We start from the raw sequence: 23,029 nt of genomic DNA, 5'->3' as shown, positions 1-23,029 counted from the left end.
ACTCACTTTACCCACTTGTCCCATAAGATATTCTTACGAGCATATCATCCCTCAAGAGATAGTGTATATATAACTTTCTTCTTGTAGGACTCATTTTACCCACTTGCCCCATACGATATTCTTATGAGTAGGTCAGCCCAGAAGCAATAGTATATATGTAACTTACTTTTTGTAACACTCGCTTTACCCACTTGCCCTATACGATATTCTTACGAGCAAATCATCCCTCCAGAGATATTTTCTATAACTAGCTTCTTGTACGACTTGCTTCACCCATTTGCTCGATACGATATTTCATGACAAGACCAACCCTTAAAAGATGGTATATAAACATTCAAGTTATCAGAAGACTGCATGGAGTAAAACGACTGTTCGGACAATGATTGCATATGATAATCGCTTATTTGATTAAAACAAAAACTAAGGTTGGTTGCATAAGTGAAGTGGGGTGGGGTATGATTTGATTAATTTAGGGTTAATGTCCAAAGCATTAAGTGGTGCAATGCTTTGCTGACTGTAAAGACAACCTTTGGCTATCAATTTTTATTTGTTAATTTTTGTTTGATAGCCACAAAGTAAAGAACATGAAAAAGGAAAGCTGGAATCTTCGTCTCAACAAAACTCATACTTCTTTGACCATTCCATTTCTTTACAATATCTTCTTAATTTTATGTTTTTTTTTTTTTTTTTTTTTTTTTTTTTTTATGAAAGATTTGAAATCATGTTACACCCTTCAAAGTGCACGATCTTCTTCTCTCATTTATATATATTTTTTTCTTAAAAGTAATTATATAATCTTAAAGTAATCGCACGATCTTTGTTTCAAAATATGGTCTAGGTCTAGAGCGAGAGCGAGTTAAAGTAGATATTAATGAATTCGCTATTGCCAATTGTCGTCTACTGTGTGAGGACTTAGATTGTGATGTCCCACGTTGTTTGGAGAGGAGAATAAAACACCCTTTATGAGGGAGTTGAAACCTTCTTCTAGCGGATGCGTTTTAAAGCCTTGAGGAGAAGCTTGAAAGGGAAAGTCCAAAGAGGACAATATCTGCTAGCGGTGGATTTGGGTCGTTACAAATGGTATCAGAGCCAGACATCAGACGATGTGTCAGCCTTCTCACTGTTCTCTGAAGGGGGGTAGACACGAGTCGGTGTGCAATTAAGGACGCTGGCCCCAAAAGGGGTGGATTTGGTGGGGGTCCCACATCGAATTGGAGAAATAAACGAGTGTCAGCAAGGACGCTGGGCTCCAAAGGGGGGTGGATTGTAATGTACCACGTTGGTTGGGAAGGAGAACAAAACACCCTTTATAAGTGAGTGGAAACCTTCCACTAGCAGACGCGTTTTAAGCCTTGAGGGAAAACCCAAACCGTGGATCTGCATCATTACCACTCCACACATGAGAAACTGTGGATCTGATTCGTTACATTACTCCCTTCTTTGCAAGTTCCCTCTTAAAAAAACAGCTCCACACATGAGAAACGGTAAAATCTCACGTTGATTGGAGAAGGGAACGAAACATTTTTTATAAGAGTGTGGAAATCGTGAGGAAAAGCTCACAAGAAAAAGGTATGAGAAGACAATATTTGCTGGCAGTGGATTTTGGCTCTTACATAAACTCTCAACCTGACCTTAGCTAGAAAAATATGACCCTTCCAGAAATATCTCGGGTTGATGAAAAATTTCAAGATCAATCTCATTCGAATATGACGTGGATTTGTGTATTTTTATGAAAGGGCAAAAAAAGGAAAGTGTTATATTTCCTTCTTTTTTTTTTTTTTTTTTTTTTTTTTTTTTTTTTTTTTTGAACATGCAACATTATTAAATGGAAGGTGATGGTTGTTCCAAGCACTTAAAAGAGGTAGAAAATGGGTCACCTACATAGCCTTTTATTTGCATTACATGGGGACGTGGGCTTTCGATGTTCAAAAAAGGGGGATTCTGGTTAACCTGATTTGCTGGATTTGTGCTGTGTTGGTCTAAAACATCATCATGGGGTTCCCAACTTGGTGCAGTTATCATCACATAAACAATGCCTGCTCCACTCTCACGTGACCTCAACCTGTTCGACGAAATGCCTCAACCAGACATATGTTCATTTGCACTCCCCCAAACCCTATGCCAACAGCCCCCATTAAAGCCTTTTGTGTAATGATATCATCAGAAATTATCCATATCTACGTGCGTCTTTGTTTTTGTGTGTATTTTTTTAAACTTATGATTATAAATTTTTGTTTTCACTCACGAGCAACCTTGTCGTTCTCACCATGTGTAATGATGTTCGTCGTGGAGTTGGTGGATCATAACTAAAATCTTTTATACATCTTTGTGAATTTAAAATCTATAGATACGTGGGACCAAACACTCCACCCCTTGGAGGCTAGCACGTTGTCAAGTATCTGACTCTATTAACATTTGTAACCGTTCATAAATATTGTCCGTTTTGGCCCGACCAATGTGGAATCAAACACTCCGTTCCCTTAGGGATGCACACTGTCCGTGTCCGACTCTTGATAACATTTGTAACAATTCAAGCCCACCGCTAGTAGATATTGTTCAATTTGGTTCGTTTCGTATCATCGACTTTCTTACGATTTTAAAACGTGTTTTCAGAGAGAGGTTTACATACTCTTATATGAAATGTCTCGTTTCTATCTCCAACCATGTAAATCGGGACGCTCTTTTTTTCTTTTACTTTTATTTTTTCTAGCATAATAATTAATGAGTAAAATAAATGAAGTTTGTTTAATTTTGAATAAATGCTTTATATATTAATTATTCAAAAATGATTTTAAAGTGATTAATTAATATTTTTATTGAAATTATTTTCTAAAAGGTCTTCCTCATCATTGGGCCAGGTCCCCTAAAACGTATAAGCCCAAAGAAGTCCAGGCCCAAGCCCAGCGATCTAAGACACTATTTGAGCTTGAATCGGGCCGGCCCAAACTTCAATAGCCCAACGACCATTTTAAAATTAGTTTCAATGATTTATAGTGAATTAAATGAGAGCTTTTTTTTTTAATTATTTTTTTGGGTGATAAAAACTTGCGAAAACGTCATGTCGTTGAGTGGACATCGACGATGTCGGCCATGTCATTTACTGCAACCAACTCTTAAACCACGTCCTCTTCCGTACACACATTTATTATCATTTCCCAACTCAAACAAAACATAACCCTAATTATCTTTATTTTACATCAATCTATTTCTTTTCTTTTTCCCCATAATAATAATAATAATAATAATAATAATAATAATAATAATAATAATAATAATAATAACAATAAATATTATATCCTAACTAACTTTTTTAATTATTATTGTTTGTTTGTTATAGAATTTCTCCAATTTTATTTCAATTATTTTTTTTTTTGGTTAATTTTTATTATCATTATTCATTTTTAAATATTTTTGTAAATTTAATATATATATATATATATATATATATATTATAATGTACTAAAATTGGTAAGAAAATTAACTATCGAATCTTAACGAGCCTGTTTGAGTTACCGTTATTGATTCGTCTGCTTTTGAGCTAGCTGCAGTACAGCTGGGCAAACAAACAATAGGCCAATGGGGTGGTGGGCTCTAATAAACATATTCTTAATTTTATTATAAAAATATTTTTTTTATATATAAAATATAATTATTTATAGACGCTTAGAGATGCATTTTAAAATTGTAATGTTGACGGTAATACGTAAAAAACTAAAACGGACAATATCTTCTAGTGGTGAGCTTAAGCTTATACAACTAGTATCAGAGTCAATCACTAGATTGTGCGTGACACTAATTGGTGTAGGGCTATACCATTTCCATAGTAAACGCATTTTAAAAATAGTGAGACTGACAACGATACATAACATGCAAAAGTTGATAATATCTACTAGCAGTGGATACATTTAGTAACCTCGAGAGATACGAAATTGTAAGGTAGGGACGAAATTGTAAAATAACAATTTGGGGGAGAAGAAGGTAATATCGATGAATGAAAGGACTGAAAAGAAATATATGTGGAGGGAGGGTTTTCAAAATAACATAAATTCATAAACTAAAAATTAATTAATTAATTAAAGTTGGAAAAATGAAAAAGGTATAAAATTCTATGAATATTAAACAGAAGTAGATAAATATAGATAAGACGTGTACATGATCAGAGTAAATACCAAATACAATTAAAATTAGAAATGTTCATTTTATCTGTGGGGTCGAGAAGCTAAATGAGAATGGTAACAAGATTCCCTATTCCGCCCTCACCTGTTCAACTTTTATATATATATATATATATATATATATATATATATATATATTTTAAATATTCGTTGAATTATTGAAATTTTGTGTTTAAAGAAAATTATATATGAATGAAAAAAATATTGGATCGGATCATAAATGAAAATTTTGTGGAGATAGAGAATGGAATAAGCGGTGGAAAGAGAGATGAGAAAGTTTTTTTCATCCTCACCCCACTCGTCAACATCTCTAGAGTTTTCACTTTATCATTGCATGACAGAAAAGATCTCTCACGTGAACATTTCATCGTCACGCTCATATCACAACAAAATACAATATTTTATTCGTAACGAACAGTACATCTAGAAATTCTATTTCTCCTACAAACAAAACAAACCTACATCCTATATGACACAATAATTCTCTTTCAATGTATTTATACGCTTAAATTATTACCTCATTAGGGTTTCTATTCAACTCACGAACTCATGTATTAGCTCACATACACCGAATTTAAAACTAAATAGTATAAGACATACGTAAAGACGGTTCGTTCGAGTCGAACCAAACGAGAGAAAAAACACGAAAGAAAGAGAAATTTCTTGGCAAATGGGAGGGCAGAACATGTGATAAAATACAGAACCCTACTGTTCCATGTTGTTTGTGCAAGAACCCTAATTTCTTCTGTTTTTTTGTCTTCTAAAATCAATTATATTTCTATTCAATCCACACGTTTTAAAACTTTATAATTACAATAATAATAATAATAATAATATATTCTATTTCTTGGAAATTGTTGTTAGTATAATAATTGTTCCATATGGGACTGTTATCAAAGTAGTGTCGGACATGTTTGGTTGCAAATGGCTTAGGGTTATTATTTTGTTGGCTTTGGAGTTCATCATTATGGATTTGCTAGCTTTTGATTTGAGGTGTTTTGCCATCTCAATCTAAGGCAACGAGTAAACTACTTGTCTCTTCGTTCTTTATCTAGATGCCGAAACAAGTAGCTCGGTCGAATATTACATGTACTTACAGATAAACAGGCAAAACCCAAGTCAAATCCATCTATTTTATTGGCTTAGCTAGTGTCGGTCATATCAGGTTGGAAAATTTAAACCTGGTGATAATGTTCAGGGTTAGGTTCAAAATTTTGAGTTGATTCGATCGTTGACTTGAATGATTGAATATAGTTTGACAACTCAACCATACTGGGTCCATGAATTGTATTTTTTTAAACTTATCTACCATACATGTTACATTAATAATTAAAATATCGTAACATTGAAATATCAAACATTAACAAGTCACAATACGAAATATCGGAAGCTTGTTCCTACTATGTCCGAAGTCCTATTCCTTGTGCCAGTGAGATAGAAGTGGTTGACACGAGAGTTTCGAACCTTCTTAAGGAGCAGCACACAAAAGAGAAAGCCGAGGAGATCGAGATTTTTGTTCCATTTTAAGTAAGGTAGAAATATAAGAACAAAAATAAATAAATAAAAGGAAAAAAAAAACAAAAATATATTATTATCAAATTGTTTTTATTTATTTTTTAAAACAAACATCATTTCCATCACTTCATTAATAATTAAGTGGACCTTGATTTAGAAACTTTAAACTATATATTATATTATTCAACGTGACATCCTAACTATGGCATTTAAATTTCATTTATGCGTCAAATTCATTCAAATCATTTCGTTATATATTACACAGATGATTAGATGGATAATCATTTAATTATTTGTTCCTTTCTTAACATCACAATTTATTCATTAAAAAATAATTTTAATTAGGCTCGTATTCACATTTCTACTACTAAGTCGTATCTATCAGATTTGGTTACATTATTTTTTTTATCGTAAAAGTTTCAGTCCACGATCGAGCATTTGAATAATAAGACAACAAATACAGATAGAGAAAAAAGTGAAAAACGAAAAGGGTTATCGACGAGGTATTAAATTAATAATATTAATGATTCTCAAAGATCATTGCTCGTCGAAGAAAATTCTAAAATATTGAAAATTTTAAGGCGGGTGTGATTTTTGTCAGGTGTTTTTATTTTAAAGGGAAATCATGAATTAGGTAGGTGTAAATATATGAACGCACATGTCCTCTGTCACGCCACGCCTTATGATTTTAGTATATGGTTTGGGTGTTAATAATATCTGATTAATGAAGCATACAAATCTTTATAATGTAAAGAATATGAATTAAAACTATAGAAGAAATCAAAATAATGAAACATATGGATGAGTGAGATCCAACAACATAAATTGCCAGTGAAGCATCCCAACCAAATGGAAAATTAATTAATTATTTAATTAAAAAATAATAAATGTTTGGGATTTGGCAGAAAGTGCAAAATCCAGAAGTCAAAGGATAGAGAGGAAGTCAAATGGGTGTTGAAAGGAAACAAACAAGAAGGCATGTGAAAATGGGGAAGCTTTGGTTTTATTTATTTATTTATTTATTTAAAAAAATTAATCATTAACAACCAAACATTGCATTATAATTAATTAAGGAAGACCATGCCCTAATGATTTATTTCATTAATTTCATTCTTCTTACATTAATTCAAGATTATTTTTAGGAGGTAAATAAGATTTTAGCAATCGAAAAATATTATTTTTTTTATTAGGGTGCTAAAGATCACAATCAACCCAATTAAATCTGTACTGTTTGGGTTGAGTTATGAACTTATTTAAATTGAATTCGATGTAAAGAAATGAAGGTTTTTCGAAAATAGAAAAGAAGTTGGGCTGAATCGGATGATCTGGGTTAGAAAGATGTGGTTTCTCGAGGAAGTCCCGAACTCTTTCGGTTGGAAAGAAAATAATTAATCAGGTCATGGAATTGTGAGACCCATATAATAGGCTTAAGAGAGAAACGATGAGACGAGAAGAGGAGAGAAGCAGTAAGACCGAATTTTGGATTAAGTTAGTTTATGAAATTCTCTAAATAGATTAGATTGAATCAAATTAACACCAATTTATTGCTAATTATAAAATATATATTTTTGCATGCAAAATAATACTATATAGATATATTTACTTAATTTTATATTTATCTTTTTTATTATTAATTTTTAAATAAATCTTAAAAATAATTTTTTTAACTATTTAAAAGATAATTTCTGCAAATATTTACTAAAATTAAGCGATAAATTTTAAATAAACAAACGGTTTATAAACTAACATTTTATTTTTATAAAAAAAAAAATTAAAATTAATGATTTAAATAATCCAACCTAATCCAAAAACACCTCTATTCTTTTACCCATATGGAAATTAGTCACAATCATATTAAAAAAATTTTCTTATTAAAACTTTAAAATAAAAATAAATAAATAAAAAGCTTTTTTAATTTTTTAATTTTTTAATTTTTTAATTTTTAATTTTGAAAACCCATCAATTATTTTCCATATTTGAATAGTAAAAAGCAGGGTAGATGTATGGACAGTTTTTATTTTCAATTAAAAAAATTACAAAATTATTATTATTATTATTTGGCAATTGGATTATTTATTTATTTATTTATTTTTAATTTCATTCTGGAACAGACTAGATTTAAAAAGTAAAAAAAAAAAAAAAAAAAAAAAAAAAAAAAAAGAAATCTTGTAATTAAGGTGGCTGTCCAAATCTTCATGTCTTTTTTTATTTACTGGTGAAAATGAAAAGTGGGAGAAAATAAATCAGGTCCCATAAAATGTCACAATAATAACACTATATTTGATTGAAACATTTTTTTTTTACGACAAAAAAAAAATAATAATAATAATAATAATAATAAATAATATTTTAATTATTAAACCTTTTATTTTGCGTGTTTTTCTTTTAAATGCTATTTATTAACACAAATTATTACATTAAAGGTCGATTTCATCATTATTACTACTAAAAATCAGCATCGAGTATATTGAATACCATAATTCTTGATAATGACGTGTCATTTTCAAATTAAAAAAAAAAAAGTTTGATTCTTTTTCTTTTTCCGCTCTCGGTAGCCCCTCTTTTCTCTCACGATTAAATTCTTTAGTCGGTAACGAGGTCTAGCATCACTGATACCAATCATCTGGTGGGGTTCATCCGATATTTAAAACTAAATTTTAAGACGAGTTAGCAAGTTTTATGTCTCGTATGTTTTACGAAGTTGTATACGTGGTTGCATGCATGCATGACTAACTCCATTAATGACGATAAGAATAAAGTCATGTACAACGCGACGAATGATGATAATGCCGATTAACTATTGTGTCACGAGCTATGCTTCTGCATTAGCATTGACTTGAACTATTTTTCGATCGGTTTTAAATGTTAATAGCGTGTAAAAACTTTATGACTCGACCGTGCCTATAAATGAGATAACATTGTTCATTCGAACAGGTAAAAACGAGATCGAGAGAAGATTGAGCGAAGATATGCAATAAAAAGGACCCCATTCCATTTCCTCTAATCTAATACTCTCTCTCTCTCTCTTCTTTTTATTTTCCTCATTAATTATTATTTTTTAATTATTCAACATATAAATATTTCACCCTCCTCCCTAAACTCATCCACAATTCTCCTCTCTCTCTCCTCTCTCTCTCTCTCTAACACCATTTTTGAAGCCAATTCTGCCATTGTTCTTCCTCTTCTTCACAAACCAGTTAGTCTCTCTCTCTCTCTCTCTCTCTTCTCTGTAATATTTCTCATTTTCTCTCTCTAAGATATGATATGGGTTTTGTCGATTATCTAGCTTTTTTTAAATCATTGTAGATTTGAAACGTTCGACGTTCAAAGATATATGTCTTAATCGATGGATTATATGTATCAAGTTTCGATTTTTTTTTTCATTCTAGATTTAGAGTTACATTAATGTTTTATTGTTATTGTGTGGAATGTTTTTGAATTTATATGATGTGAGAGACCGACCAACCCGAATTCGTTAGGTTAGTTTTTTCCTGATTTGGGTTGGATTAAATTTTTGAAAAATAAAAAATTAAGGTCGGTTTCACTATGTTGACACTTTTGTGTTCGGATCAACCTGTAAATAGAGTTACATCCCAACTCAACTCTACCTGACTTTCATTGAACCGATATTAATGATGCGTTATGTCTTGTGAATTATCTGAGATTTTAGTTATTAGCATGACATGTATTAGAATAAGTACTCTACTTCAATTGCTTGAGTCACTAACCCTACGAACTCAAAATTTTGAGTTCGTCCAAAAGGTTTTTCCAACACAATTCAGATACGACTATTCTCCATTTACGAGCTGTTTGTTTCCCGAGAAAATGAAGGAAAAAAAAAAGTAATGTGCAAAACACACCACACTTTGGTTTCTCCCACTAAATTTACAAACTTTTTTTTTTGGGGGGTCACAAAGAAAAATACATTATTGGGATGAACAGTAAATTAGAAAATGAAAGAGAGAGAGAGAGAGAAATAAAAAAAATAATAAAAAAGTGGGGAAAATCTGAAGTTGTGATTGGGGATGCTGTTGCCAAACATATGATTCAAATAATTGAGACAGAATGATTCTGCATAATTTTAAACCAACATTTTTCCATTTAAATAATCCTTATCCAACCAATCAAATTGCTCTATTATGCGATCCTCTTTGGGATAAGTACCAATTAATATTCAAATAAATCAATCAATAATTAACCCTTTTTCTCTTCTAATTTCTTCTATGTTCGTCATTTAGTTGTTGCATTTGCACCAAAATCGATTATTTTATCTTTTTACAAGTAACCTAACACGACACTATGATTATTCTTCCTACATTTGACTGTTTTCTGTCTTCTTTGAGGCGTATTTCACTTTTGATCTGTAATGGGGTTCGATTAAAATGGGTTTTTGTTGGATTAGTCCATGAAAAAAGTTGAGTTTATTGCAAATGAAACGGGAAATCTTCATGGGAAATTGGGGATTTTGGGATTTTGGGATTTGGGGTTCTTCTTCTGTTGGATGAGCGGCGGGTACGGATCATCGTGAGTGCCACTACCATTTGGAAGCTTCGTGAAAAAGACCCATTTCATCTTATCTTACTGCTCCTTACTCAATATTTTAGTCTCTATTTCTGGCGCTCTCTCTTTAGCCAAATGGACGCGCTAACACTCTGCTTGGGTTCTTCTAATATCTTCTCTGTATGAATCAAGAACCGTGTGAAGTTCATACAGGAAGATGAGAGCACTGAGGATATGGTGATGCTTCCATCTTCTTCTTCTTCTTCTTTACTCTTTCTCTCTGTGTTGCTTTATTTTGTTTGGATCTGTTGTCCCGTGAGTTTCTTCTTATGAATCTGATTCGTATTCGCAATTTCTGATCGAAAAGAAACCGACCCATTTGGAGGACTTGCGGCATTTCTGGAAAGAACTATCTAGTTTTCATTATTGTCTCTGTTTGGTAGAACAGGGTAAGATAGATCGGTTTTTGAAGAAATCTGGTACTAATTTGAGGTATGTATCATAGAAATGGGAAATGGGAGAGACCCTTTTCGACCCTTTTCGATTGATGTTTAGATACTATAAGGATGCAAGTCAAATACATGAACCCATAAGAGAAAACCCAGAATCCAGTGTTCTTATAATCTCTGCCAACAAGAGCCCCAAAAGAAACCCAGAAACCAGAATGAGAGTGTGTAGCTTGCCTAGCCCATTGCATCTATTATTTATTATGTGGAATTGAACAAAACATTTAGCTGGTGTAGCCTGCTGCACGAACCCCGATGAGTTTATATCAGAGATGATAAAAGAATGGCAGCTGAGAGATACATATAGAAAGGCGAATTGATTGAGGGGCGTTGTGGAGTTAAAAGAGAAAGAACAAGTCCCGAGTGTTTGGTTTAGGTAAGTTAGGTCGGAGCTTTTCAAATTATGGGGTTTTCTTGTTAGTTAAGAGGATGATTTTGCCATAAACGAGTGTTTTGTGTTTGGTTTAGGGCGATTTGTGGCTGTAGCAGAGGAGGGGGGGCTTTCTCAGACCGCCTGTCTGCTTCTTTTTCACCGTTTCCTCTTTATATTGCTGTGATTTGTCTATTAAATGCTTCTTTTCGAAGCACTCAAAAAGGCTATTATATATTGTTGCTGAGCTGAACCCAACTGTTCTTCTTTTCATCTTTTGATAATTTTTAATCGTTTAAATCTCTCTTTACTCAACTGGGTTTGGGGATTTAGCTTTATTTGAGCGTTTTGTTGCACTTTTCCCATTTGGTTTGGCTGAAATGTGGACGAGTTAGGCCTTCTTCATTGAATTTGCTCCACCAAATAAGCATCATTCTGAGAAACCCCACGATCCTTGTTGTGTATAATGCTCGAGCGTCTAATGGGTTTGTTTAACAAGATGTAATTAGAATGAATTTATATCTAATACCCATTTTTATTGGTTGCTCACATAGATTGGTGCGCTTTGCAGATAAGTAGGCGAACACAGAGTGGCTGCAGAAGCACAACAACAGCCACAGGCTCCTGTTTATCGAACCGCGCCGCTCTTGTTTGTCGCTCGTGCGTTTACAATTTCAAACACAGATCTCGAGACCCTTTTCCTCTTAGCTACAACAGCTGACATCTGTTTTGCTTTTGCACCAATTTTTCCGGCCTTCCCCTCCCATTCTCTCTTATTTATGTAGACCCCGATCTTCCTCCTCCTCCTCCTCCTCCTCCTCCATTGGTTTTGAACTCGATTCAAAGTACTTGGACGAGTTTTTCGTGGCTTTGTTTTATACTTTCCTCAAAGGCGTGGGGTTTGACTCTATGAGAAGAAGCTGTATTAGCCACAATCTCAGCCGGGTCGGTGACATAGTGTTGAATTTTGCTGTTGCTTTACGGTGATCTCGAGGTATAGCCTTCGAACCTTGCTGCCTTGGGCTGTGTTTCCTGTATTTGATTATTCCCATCACTTCCTTTTCTTTTGGGTCCATTTTTCTTTCTTTAATCCAAAGTCGTGTGGTGAGTAATTGTATTAAAAATCTTAGAACATGCAAAAACCAGCGGCATTGATACATTCCTGAGGTTGGTAGTTGAGTTGGTCTTTTGTACTTACAATTATTTGGATATTATATCTTCTGCCGACTCATTACCTGTGGACCATGTTCATTGTTTAGTATATTATTGCTGAGTGAAACTCGGGCCGTGATAATTGGATTACGTCCATATTAAAGAAGCTGCTGAGTTCTTTCCTTTGCTGTTCTTGTAGAATTGTTAAGTGTTTGGCCTTTGATGTGGAATATTGCTCCTGGAACAAGACATGCTGAGTTCTGACAGAGACACAGATGTTTTCTTCGACTCAGAAGATTACTTGCCATTAGAGGACTCCTTGGTAGCAGAAGAAGTGGGTTCCAACAAGTTGGGATATGAAATATGGATGAGTGAGCCACAGAGCATTAAGAGGAGAAGACAGCGTTTTCTTCAAGAAGTTGGATTACTTGAATTTGCGTCTTCAAGAACTTGTGCACATGATTTAGTGATTGAATCAAGTGATTCATCAGGGAGGATGGAATTGGAGAGACTTACAGAATTCAGTGGAGCTGACTCAAGTTCTGACTATGCTCCTACCTGTAATGTGGAGGAGAATGATTTAGAACTATGCTCAAATGAGATGCTTCTACCAGTTTCTGTTTCGAACTCCGGTTCTCGACGTTGCCATGGCGAAGCTGATGTCGAAGGTTGCCGGGATATTGATGTCGGTAAAAGGAAAATAAAGAAGTGGTGGAGATCATTCAAGAACAAGGCGGCGAGATTAAGAAGTACAGAGTTTTCTGAGGAATTGAAAACAATCCCAGCAGAATCCAAAACTTGCAGAATGAAGGTGTATCAAAACAAGAAGAGATGCTCAGAGTTTAGTGCTTTGTATATGAGACAGCAGATTGTTGCACACAAGGGCTTGATTTGGACAATGAAGTTTAGTCCAGATGGGAAGTATTTGGCAAGCGGAGGAGAAGACGGAGTCGTACGCGTATGGCGTATATCGTCTGCAAATGCCTCTACTGAATTCTTAGCAAATGATGGTAATTATAACAACAAACCAAGAGAAGGGAAGTCTAGCTTCAGCAGCAAACCGTTGAGATTTGCCACTGTTGTCATTCCTGAAAAGGTTTTTCAGATTGATGAGCAGCCAGTGCAAGAGTTCTATGGGCATTCCAGTGATGTCTTGGACATAGCTTGGTCCAATTCAAACGTAAGACATCTACGACAACTGTTTGTTTGTTTGTTTTTTGGACTGTCGAAGAAACAAAGCTAACTAGATCCTCTTGCTGCAGTGTCTTCTTTCATCTTCAAAGGATAAAACTGTGCGCTTGTGGGGAGTTGGCTCTGATCAATGTCTTGGTGTTTTCCACCACAAGAACTACGGTAAGTTTTGAAATCATGCATCCATTCAAGTTCTTGCCGGCTCCATTCTCTTTTCTAAAGTGTTCTTACTTTGTTTTTGGGATCAGTGACTTGTATCCAATTCAATCCAATGGATGAAAACTACTTCATCAGTGGCTCAATTGATGGCAAAATCCGAGTTTGGAGTGTGTTGAAACAGCGGGTGGTTGATTGGGCTGATGTCCGAGATGTCATTACTGCATTAGCTTATCAACCAGATGGGAAGGTGCGAGTTGTGAACTCTCTCAAATTGAATGTATATGTCTTCCACAGTGCTCTGATCATACCTTGTTCTTCTATGTGAGCAGGGTTTTGCTATTGGCTCGATTACCGGCACGTGTCGTTTCTACAAAACGTCAGGTACGAATCATGGTGCATTCGACGAATTTGACATTGTATTCTGATGCTGCCCTTCAACTCCTTTACTGATTTAGATTGTTGTGATTTTGTAGGTGATTATTTTCATTTGGATGCACAGATCAATGTTCAAGGGCGAAAAAAGGCCTCTGGCAAAAGGATCACTGGCATTCAGGTTTTGCTCAGGACTTTGATAGTTCCTTTGCTAAAGCATATCTTAAATACCATTGCCTTAACTTGAATGCCATTCTTTGCAGTTTTGCCGGGAAAACTCTCAAAGAGTGATGATAACTTCGGAAGACTCGAAAGTACGCGTATTCGAAGGAATCGAAATCGTCAACAAATATAAAGGTACGAATCCAAAATGATTACTCTCTTATGGTTCAATCAGAACAATTATACTGGATGTTTGTGAGATCCCACGTTAGTTGGAAAGGGAAAAGAAGCATTCCTTATAAGGGTGTGGAATCCTCTCCCTAGAATATGTGTTTTAAAACTATTAGGCTGACAACGATACGTAATGAGCCAAAGCGGACAATATCCGTTAGCGGTGAACTTAAGCTGTTACAAATGATACCAGAGCTAGACACCGAACGATTTGTTAGCGAGGACGTTGGGCTTCCAAGAGGGATGGATTGTGAGATCTCACATCAATTGGAGAGGGGAACGAATCATTCCTTATAAGGATGTGGAAACCTCTCCCTAGCAGATGCGTTTTAAAATCGTGAGACTCAGACTAATGTTCTACCAAGAACAATCTTTCGCCCTCTCAACTAGGAATCCATTTTTCATAAGAAAAATGATTTCAACCGATGCTTTAACATTACAACTACTGGTTTAGTGTTGAATGGTTAATTACTCAAAAATCTCTACAATTACCAAATGAGTTCATGCAAGCTGTTCTAGTTAAAGCATGAGGGGGGTCTGCATTGACTTTCTCTCAATTCTCGTGTTTATTCATTTGAATTATTCATAAACAGTGATTGATAGCCATGAAAACCATATTTAATTATAAATCAGAGATGTCCATTGCATCTGCACTTGACTTGTAAAAATCTATTGATGGGAAGTTCTGTTTCTCTCTCATAATAGCTGTACACTGTTCTATCATATTATTGGCTTGAAATGAGGAAGGCCAGGGATGTCAACTGATCTGTAGTTCAATGAATCTTTTAAGGTTTATATGCTTAGATTCTCGTTTCGAAATGCAGGTCTACCGAAGTCGGGGAGTCAGATGTCTGCTTCTTTTACAAAAAATGGGAAGCATATAATATCTGTAGGAGAGGACTCTCGTGTATATATGTGGAACTATGATAGTCTTCACCTCCCATCAATGAAAGAAACGAAATCTCAGCAGTCTTGTGAGCATTTCTTGTCTGATGGTGCTTCTGTTGCTATACCATGGCCTGGTGTTGGAACAGAGATGAAATGCTTTGGCAACAACCAACGGCAGTTCTCACAGAGACAGGATAACCAAGGGGCTTCAGAGCGTTTTTCCCTTGCTAATTGGTTCTCTGCTGATAATCTGTGCCGTGGATCCGCAACATGGCCAGAAGAGAGGCTACCTCTCTGGGATTTACCAGTTGCAGATGATGAACATGGCAACCTGGAACACCATAATAGTCAGGGCGACGCCCACGACCACGTAGCTCCACCCGACACATGGGGCCTTGTGATTGTCGTGGCTGGATTAGATGGAACTATAAAGACATTCCATAACTATGGATTGCCCATCAGGCTTTAGGAATCCAATTGAATTCCAGGAGCTTCTAAAAGCTAAAAAATGGTTGATTCTTTCTCCTTTTTGTATCTTCCAGTCAGTGCTATAGAGAAAAGCTTTCTATTTGTTTATTCCTTCTAAAAATGTATGTTTTAGAGGTCTGAAAATTTGTAAATCTACCCCTTTTTTCTTCTTGTTTAGTTTATGTGAATATTACTGCCAATATAAACGGAATACACTAGGCAGATTTTTGGCATTTGAGTGATTTTTTCTCATTGACATGAAGAATTTGAATCTTCGACAAAACAACTCTGCTCTGCCTTGTTCTTGTATTTGAATCGTTATGCAAATTGAAAGGAAACCCATTAATCGTTCATTCGTTGATTACTTACCATCCTTTTTGTTTGGGAAAAGGTAAGATTTTGAACGAATTAGAATGCGAGAGAATGAGAGTTGTGAATTGGGTCTGCAAAGAGAAAGAAGCTTAGCGACAGAGAAAATATTTTCTACCTCTCTCATAAATCGTGCTTTATTAGTGTGTTTAATCTCTTCATTGGTGCAAATTAATGGTGGGGACAGCGATTCTTCCACCCATTACTCGGGTTTTTAAAAAATTAAGAAGAAACGTGGCCAAATCGCGAGCGCACTCTTCCCCTCCGAGTATCTTCAGTTCATATAAAAGCTCACGCGAGCGGTATATTTCCGTTGAGAAAATGATGTTATCCATAACATACAAGCTCCAACTCCCTCTCGATTTCATCTTCGTCCGGAATAACGAGTTGGGTGTGTGAGATAGAACCCTAAACCCTCTCACAATTCGGCGACGAGGAAGACGGCCTTGTGGGAGGTGACAATCATTCTTCTTTGTTCGTTTCTCTAATGGCAATCCCCACGTCTCTCTTTCCCTGTTTGTCTTTCGACTCCATGTTCAGTTCTGCTTCTTGTTCTTCCTCGTCGTTATCCTTGCAATCTCTTAGTCCCTTCAAGCCCCATTGCCATGGTTTAAAGATGAACACTCCCACCTCTAATGGGTCACTCGTTGTTAACTGTTCCTCTCGCGAAATGGGTTCCAGCTCTGACCCTTTGAACGGGAGGTATGGATATGGCCGGCGCCGCCCCTGTTTTTCTTTAATTGCTTTGAAATTATGGACTGAAATCTTGATTAAGTGAAAGTGATTTGTATGTGGGAAATGGTTCGATCTCTATGTTGATTTGTTTTGGTTTTTGATGAACTTTTGAGGTGTGGTAGCTTTTGCATAGATGGTTTTGTTGTCGTGAAGTAGATTAGTGAAGGTTTTTTCTGAAGTAATAAGTCGAGTGTGTGAAGGATGAGATGTTTCCCATTGTTTTGGAGATTGGATTTGTCTTTTTTCGTTATTTTCTGTACTGTTGGAATTACCTAGGATGGTGTAGAAACGATTACTTCGAGGATGGAAGATATCATCTTTGTTCTTCCCAACCCAATAAACTCCTTCAGTGCTCGATTGGGTATTTGTCTTTCTCGTCTTTTATCTTTAGAAAAATGAAACATAATACTGTCCTGAATGGGATTGCTTGTCATCAGGGTTTCTTAGTACTTGTACATGAATCTTGTTTTTTTACTAGCTTCTGAATGAGTATATGTACATGGTTTGTTGTGAAAGAAGTGATAAGGATCTCATCCATGGTTTAAAATCTAGGGTGTGAACCTCTCTCTCGTTTTAAGAACCTTGAGGGAAAGCCCGAAACGGAAAGCCCAAATAGGACAATATTTGCTAGTGGTAGGCTTGGACTGTTATAAATGATTTCAGAGCCAGGCACTGGGGGTGTACCAATGAATATGCTGGGCCCCAAAAGGGGTGGATTGTGAGATCCCACATCGGTTGGAGAGAAGAACGAAACATTCCTTATAAAGGTGTGGAAACCTCTTCCTAGCCGATGTATTTTAAGAACCTTGAGGGAAAGCTCGAAAGGAAAAATCCAAAGAGAACAATATCTGTTAGCTGTGGGCTTGGGCTGTTACATGCTTATTTAATTAAATAATTAAAGAGTAAATGATAGCTCCAATTTGAATGGGTCTCCTTTTCCTTAATGGGTCCTCTGTCATTGAGTTGGTTCAGTTAGCAAAGCCTTGAAATCCGACTCATTGTTCTTAAGCTACCGTTGGATCGTTCTCCAAATTGACTTTGGACAAGGCTTTTCATTTGATCTTCTTGGGAATGAAGGTGATTTACTATGATTGTGGAACTATTTATACTTAGTGATGGCATATACTTCTCATTGTTGTTCTTATTTTCTGTGGCCTTCTTTGAATGAATTCTCTGTTTATGATGACCTATGACTCTCATTCTGTTGTTTAAAGAGATTTGGTGTTTTTCTCTTCCTTTTTCCTTATAATCTTTTACTTTAGCATGAAGCATCAGATATCATCTATGGCTCCCAATGGGATGATATTAAATGAAGCTTCAATGTCCATGCCATCGTATAAATGGCGACGAGTATTGCTCAAAGTAAGCGGCGAAGCACTTGCTGGTGATGGATTGCAGAATATTGATCCAAAGGTTGGTGTTTGAAGGATGACAGTGTGTTACATGCTTCTTTTTAATGATGTTTGGCACCTTGCAGTTCTTTTGAGCTAACTTTTGACTGCAGGTTACCATGGCAATAGCGAGGGAGGTTGCAGCTGTAACCCGTCTAGGCATCGAGGTAGCCCAACCTTTATACGTGTGCAAGATCTTTTTCATGTTCATATGTTCATGACTTGTTCTTGACCAATTTTTTCCCTTTTAACTCTCAAAAGAACTGAGTAAACAGCTTTGGAGAATCTGATTCTTCACTTGCACACACCTTACGTTTGTAGACTAGGCCAATGCTATCGTTATGGATGATGTTTTGTTTCAGGTTGCTATAGTAGTTGGTGGGGGTAACATTTTCCGTGGATCTTCGTGGGCTGGAAGTAGTGGTTTGGACCGTTCTTCTGCTGATTACATTGGGTAATTTTCGTTGTACTAGATATCTCTAGACTTTGGCAAACCATTTGCTGTTGGTACCACATTTTGATATTGCATATACCTTCATACAAACAACATGAAAATTCATACAAAATGAAGATAGAATAGGAATATATCTCAATTATGTTGTATATATGAAAGGATATCACCCACCGCTCTATTTCGATCCATTATGTATCGCCGTCAGCCTCACAGTTCTAAAACGCGTCGGTTAGGGAGAGGTTTCTACACCCTTATAAAGAATGTTTCGTTTCTCTCTCCAACCGATGTGGGATCTCAGAGTCCACCCCCTTCAGGGTCAGCGTCCTCGCTGGCACTCGTTCCCCTCTCCAAATGTGGGATGTCTCAATTCACCCCCTTCGGGGCTCAGCATTCTCGCTAACACACCACTCGGTGCCTAGCTTTGATATCATTTGTAACAGCCCAAGCCCACCGTTAGCATATATTGTCTACTTCAACCCATTATGTATCACGTTAGCCTCACAATTTTAAAATGCGTCTGCTAGAGAGAAGTTTCCACACCTTTATAAAAAATGTTTTGTTCCCCTCTCCAACCGATGTGGAATCTCACAATCATACTGGAGTTACATTCCTAGAAAGTAGAATAATCACTACTAGATATTTGACCTTTAGTCTCTAGTATTAATATAGCGTGGAGTCGGGCAATCGTCAGGAGAGAGTAGTCGAGGTGCATGCAAGCTAGTCCAAATATCGAGAAAAAGCATGATGGTGGACATTTTACTTTACTGGTTTTGAAATTTTGGTTGTATGTTTCAGGATGTTGGCAACAGTAATGAATGCGATATTTCTTCAAGCGACAATGGAGAGTATCGGTATTCCTACACGAGTGCAGACTGCGTTTCGAATGTCGGAGGTCGCGGAGCCATATATTCGACGAAGGGCTGTCAGGCACTTAGAAAAAGGAAGGGTTGTGATCTTTGCAGCTGGTACAGGCAATCCCTTTTTCACTACAGACACTGCAGCAGCCCTCCGTTGTGCAGAAAGTTAGTCAAATCATTGAACAATACTTCAACTAATGGCTGAAACTTGCTTGGTGTTTAGCTACAAATTATCTTAATAGCTGACTTTCAAATCATCTATTCAGTTAACGCCGAAGTTCTGCTGAAAGCGACAAATGTCGATGGAGTTTACGACGATGATCCAAGGCGAAACCCGAAGGCACATCTGCTAGAAACTCTTACGTACCACGAAGTGACTTCGAAGGACCTTTCGGTGATGGACATGACTGCCATTACACTATGCCAGGAAAATAACATTCCTGGTATGTATAATAACTCATCATAGATCACTGTTCTTCCAAATAGCTGAGTAACATAAAGCAATGCAAGCTGATAACATTTGCTTAGAATATAAACTGAACCAATGATTATTTGCTTCCTCTTGCAGTTGTTGTCTTCAATCTAACGAAACCGGATAACATATCGAAAGCCATAAAAGGCGAGGGAGTCGGGACATTGATCGGAGGAAAACGAAACTCAATGGTAGTAAGTACATGATGATTATGCAGGTATCGGACCATCCATTCTGTAAGAGCTCATGAGTAGGGATTTGATAGTAGATTTAGAACGATCTCTATATCTTATCTGTTTTGAAACTTTATAAACTCTCGTGGCTTTACTTTTGGTTTTTCCAAAAGGCTTCATATTAATAGAGATGTATTCTTTATTTATAAACCCATGATCAACTCTTTAATTAGTCGATGTGGGACTCCACTCCCTTAATTGAGGCTCGACTTCTTCTCTGAAGCCCTCGAACAAAGTACACCCTTTGTTAGACACTTGAGTTACTTTTGACTACACTTTTGAGGCTGACAACTTCTTTGTTCGACATTTGAGGATTCTAAGGGCATGACTCTGATACCATGTAACACGTAACCGTTTGAGAGATTTGCCCATTTGGTGATAATTCCATACACTCTTTCATCTATATTATAACATGACATCAGACCTTACATGGACAAAAGCCGAGTCCCTCTCATTCCACCTTATTCAAAAAGTAAACAATATGGTTTAGAGGTGATTATGGTTGAATATAGGTGAGGAAGAAGGGTGTGATGGTGGATTGTGCATCTGTTTGAAGTGGTGGCAGAGATTTGAGTTATCCCAACAATTGCTTTAAGCCTTGGACATGGCTTCTGATACTCACCTACTATGAATCAGGTACTCATGTACTGTCTCAAGTCCTCACATGTATAGCCACCCTCCAACTCACCTTCCTTGCTTTGGCCGCAAATTTGACACTATTTGGCTCTCACATGATAAAAGGAAAGGAGGTGGGTCAGATTTGTTTTCATTTTTCCCTTCAAAATTTGCTTCACTTATATTCCTTTAAACTCAATCCATCTAAGTTCTTCATATCTGAGTGTTTCTAGAGAGTGTTCTTTCAAATTTATGTCTTCGTTTGATAACCACGAGTGCTCGTGGGTTAGGTTGAATTGATGATCAAGTTGGATTTTTTTTTATAAAACTCGATTGTTCGGGTTGTAATTGTTTTCAACCTTAATAATTTTTATTAATCAAACCATAAAATATTTATGTTTGATTAGTTTGGGTTATCTGTCTAATAAAAAAAATTATTTATTTACTTTTAAATATTCAATTAAGATTTAACACGTGTATATATAATTGTATGGTAAGCAAAAAAAAAATAATAATATTTAAAAAAAATTAAAATTTTGTAGATGAATAGTTTAATTAAAAAGATTTAATATAAAGTTTATGAAATATATTAAGGTATTGGATAATTTTTTATAATGTTATTCTATTTTTAAAATCTCTGCCTCTCACACAAACACTTTCCGTCGCTTTGCTTTCAATTCAATCTTCACAATTCCATTTTTGCCCTTCTGATTTATTTTATTTTATTTTTTTTGTTAAATAAAAAAAAGTATTTGGAAAATTATTTCATACGTAGCGATAGGTGCAAACAAACCCCTCCCACCACCGTCACCATGCATGACGTTCATCACAAACAACCTTTGCTACTGCCACCTGTCACTCTCCTGTTGGTCTGTTACTTTTTTTACATACTCATTCCTCCTCATACTCTAATTATCTAATTTCCTTCCATGTTCACCTAATTCTAAAAAATTAAAAAAAATTAAAAAAAAAAAACATTTTTGAATCTAAAATTAAGAAGGCTTCCTCGTCATGAAACGTCGACGTTTTCGACTTTCAAGTGCAAGCCTTCACCTACGAATACGATGCCTCCAACGTCCGAGGCTGGATTCTTAAGAGTAGTGGTGCTATCAATGTCACTGTCACAATCTACGATATGATTGTGTCCCAAAAAAGTTATCCTAGGCTAGATCAAGTGGGAGAGAGTGTCACAACCTCAATTAAAGAAAGTAGGTTGTGACCCCACACGTCAAGACAGACAAGAGGCGACCCTCAAGTAGGCTCATCCAACCATGTTTAGGGCAAGAATGACAAGTGCCAAAAGTGTGCATTGAAAATAAATCGACACATACACAAAGTTCGAGAGAACGAGGCGACACGAATATCGAAACAAACTCGAAGAGAACCAAGTAGGATCCAACAACAAAAGTCGGGAGTTTAGATATGAATTTCGGTATGCGACTCGAAAATTAAATCCGTCGATAAGAAAGATGAAAGCTCACTAGAGTATTAGTGGAAGCGATCAATAATTCTATGGAAGATCAAGAATCAAAATCTATTATCTCGATACGTTGTATAGAGCTTTATACAATATACCTAATAAATAAAAAATTAAATCGACCTATTTAGAAACAGTTATTCGTGAAATTATAATTAGTAATGGTGTGAGTTAGGTGATGAAAGGGCCCTTAAACCTTAAATCATCCAATCATCTTCACCCTTACTTTCTCTATAAGAAATAATTAAAAATATATATATATAAATACATAAATAAAAATTAGGTGCTTTAAGTATCCATCCCATTTTTGAAGTTATATGCCAACTTACTTTGGTCAACAACAAACATAATAATCAAAAGTAGAAAAATGACAGCGAAGGGTAATCTAATTCCCAAAAATTACCTTCACATTAGTTTTGAGCTAACATTTAAGAAAATAAAGATTCATTTATTGTCTTAATTGGGTTAATTTAATGAAATATATCCATCTATTGTCCTAATTTCACGATCAATAAGTTATCGATAATCTAATATAAATAAAATTGATTTTTATGTATATGATGTCTCTAAATTTTTAATTTGACAATTGGGTTTTTAACAAAATGTCGAACAAAAAATGTTTTTTAAAGTTCAGAGATCAAATAGACACAAATATGAACGGAGTGGGAGTGAGAATATTGATGAAGAAGCAACTTGACATGTCTATATGTTCTGTCCTTAAACTCACTCCGGGGCGC

General features: G+C 35.6%; 2 protein-coding genes across 3 annotated transcripts; both read left to right on the top strand.

The window, feature by feature from the left end:
- Positions 1-9,945: 9,945 nt before the first annotated feature.
- Positions 9,946-15,922, top strand: LOC111781566 (uncharacterized). 2 transcript variants are annotated; one of them, XM_023662232.2, is made up of 9 exons: positions 9,946-10,427; positions 11,638-12,060; positions 12,418-13,398; positions 13,481-13,571; positions 13,658-13,815; positions 13,898-13,949; positions 14,042-14,121; positions 14,204-14,297; positions 15,158-15,922. In XM_023662232.2, exons 3-9 carry the CDS (start codon positions 12,469-12,471, stop codon positions 15,688-15,690), a joined length of 1,938 nt encoding a protein of 645 aa, XP_023518000.2. In that variant the 5' UTR covers positions 9,946-10,427; positions 11,638-12,060; positions 12,418-12,468; the 3' UTR covers positions 15,691-15,922. The 2 variants fall into 2 exon arrangements, with proteins under 2 accessions (XP_023518000.2, XP_086976277.1); XM_087120151.1 differs by lacking the exon at positions 9,946-10,427 and adding an exon at positions 11,145-11,551.
- Positions 15,923-16,331: 409 nt separating this feature from the next.
- LOC111781100 (uridylate kinase PUMPKIN, chloroplastic) lies at positions 16,332-20,475 on the top strand. Its single transcript, XM_023661532.2, has 7 exons — positions 16,332-16,760; positions 18,056-18,206; positions 18,298-18,351; positions 18,547-18,638; positions 19,434-19,660; positions 19,762-19,938; positions 20,064-20,475. The coding sequence occupies exons 1-7, from the start codon at positions 16,546-16,548 to the stop codon at positions 20,171-20,173; spliced, it is 1,026 nt and encodes a 341-aa protein (XP_023517300.2). The 5' UTR covers positions 16,332-16,545; the 3' UTR covers positions 20,174-20,475.
- Positions 20,476-23,029: the final 2,554 nt, after the last annotated feature.

This window comes from Cucurbita pepo, chromosome 19, assembly GCF_057944985.1.
Source record: "Cucurbita pepo subsp. pepo isolate OVF chromosome 19, ASM5794498v1, whole genome shotgun sequence".
Lineage (NCBI taxonomy): Eukaryota > Viridiplantae > Streptophyta > Magnoliopsida > Cucurbitales > Cucurbitaceae > Cucurbita > Cucurbita pepo.
The sequence above is the reverse complement of the archived record's forward strand: the minus strand, read 5'-3'. Positions and strand labels throughout refer to the sequence as shown.

Excerpts from the sequence above, each read along its gene's own strand:
- LOC111781100 (XM_023661532.2), top strand. The coding sequence starts at position 16,546 with ATGGCAATCCCCACGTCTCTCTTTCCCTGTTTGTCTTTCGACTCCATG. Across the intron at positions 16,761-18,055 it reads TCTGACCCTTTGAACGGGAG|CATGAAGCATCAGATATCAT; the intron begins GTATGGATATGG and ends CTTTTACTTTAG. Across the intron at positions 18,639-19,433 it reads TCTTCTGCTGATTACATTGG|GATGTTGGCAACAGTAATGA; the intron begins GTAATTTTCGTT and ends TGTATGTTTCAG.
- LOC111781566 (XM_023662232.2), top strand. The coding sequence starts at position 12,469 with ATGCTGAGTTCTGACAGAGACACAGATGTTTTCTTCGACTCAGAAGAT. Across the intron at positions 13,950-14,041 it reads TCGTTTCTACAAAACGTCAG|GTGATTATTTTCATTTGGAT; the intron begins GTACGAATCATG and ends GTGATTTTGTAG. Across the intron at positions 14,298-15,157 it reads AATCGTCAACAAATATAAAG|GTCTACCGAAGTCGGGGAGT; the intron begins GTACGAATCCAA and ends TTCGAAATGCAG.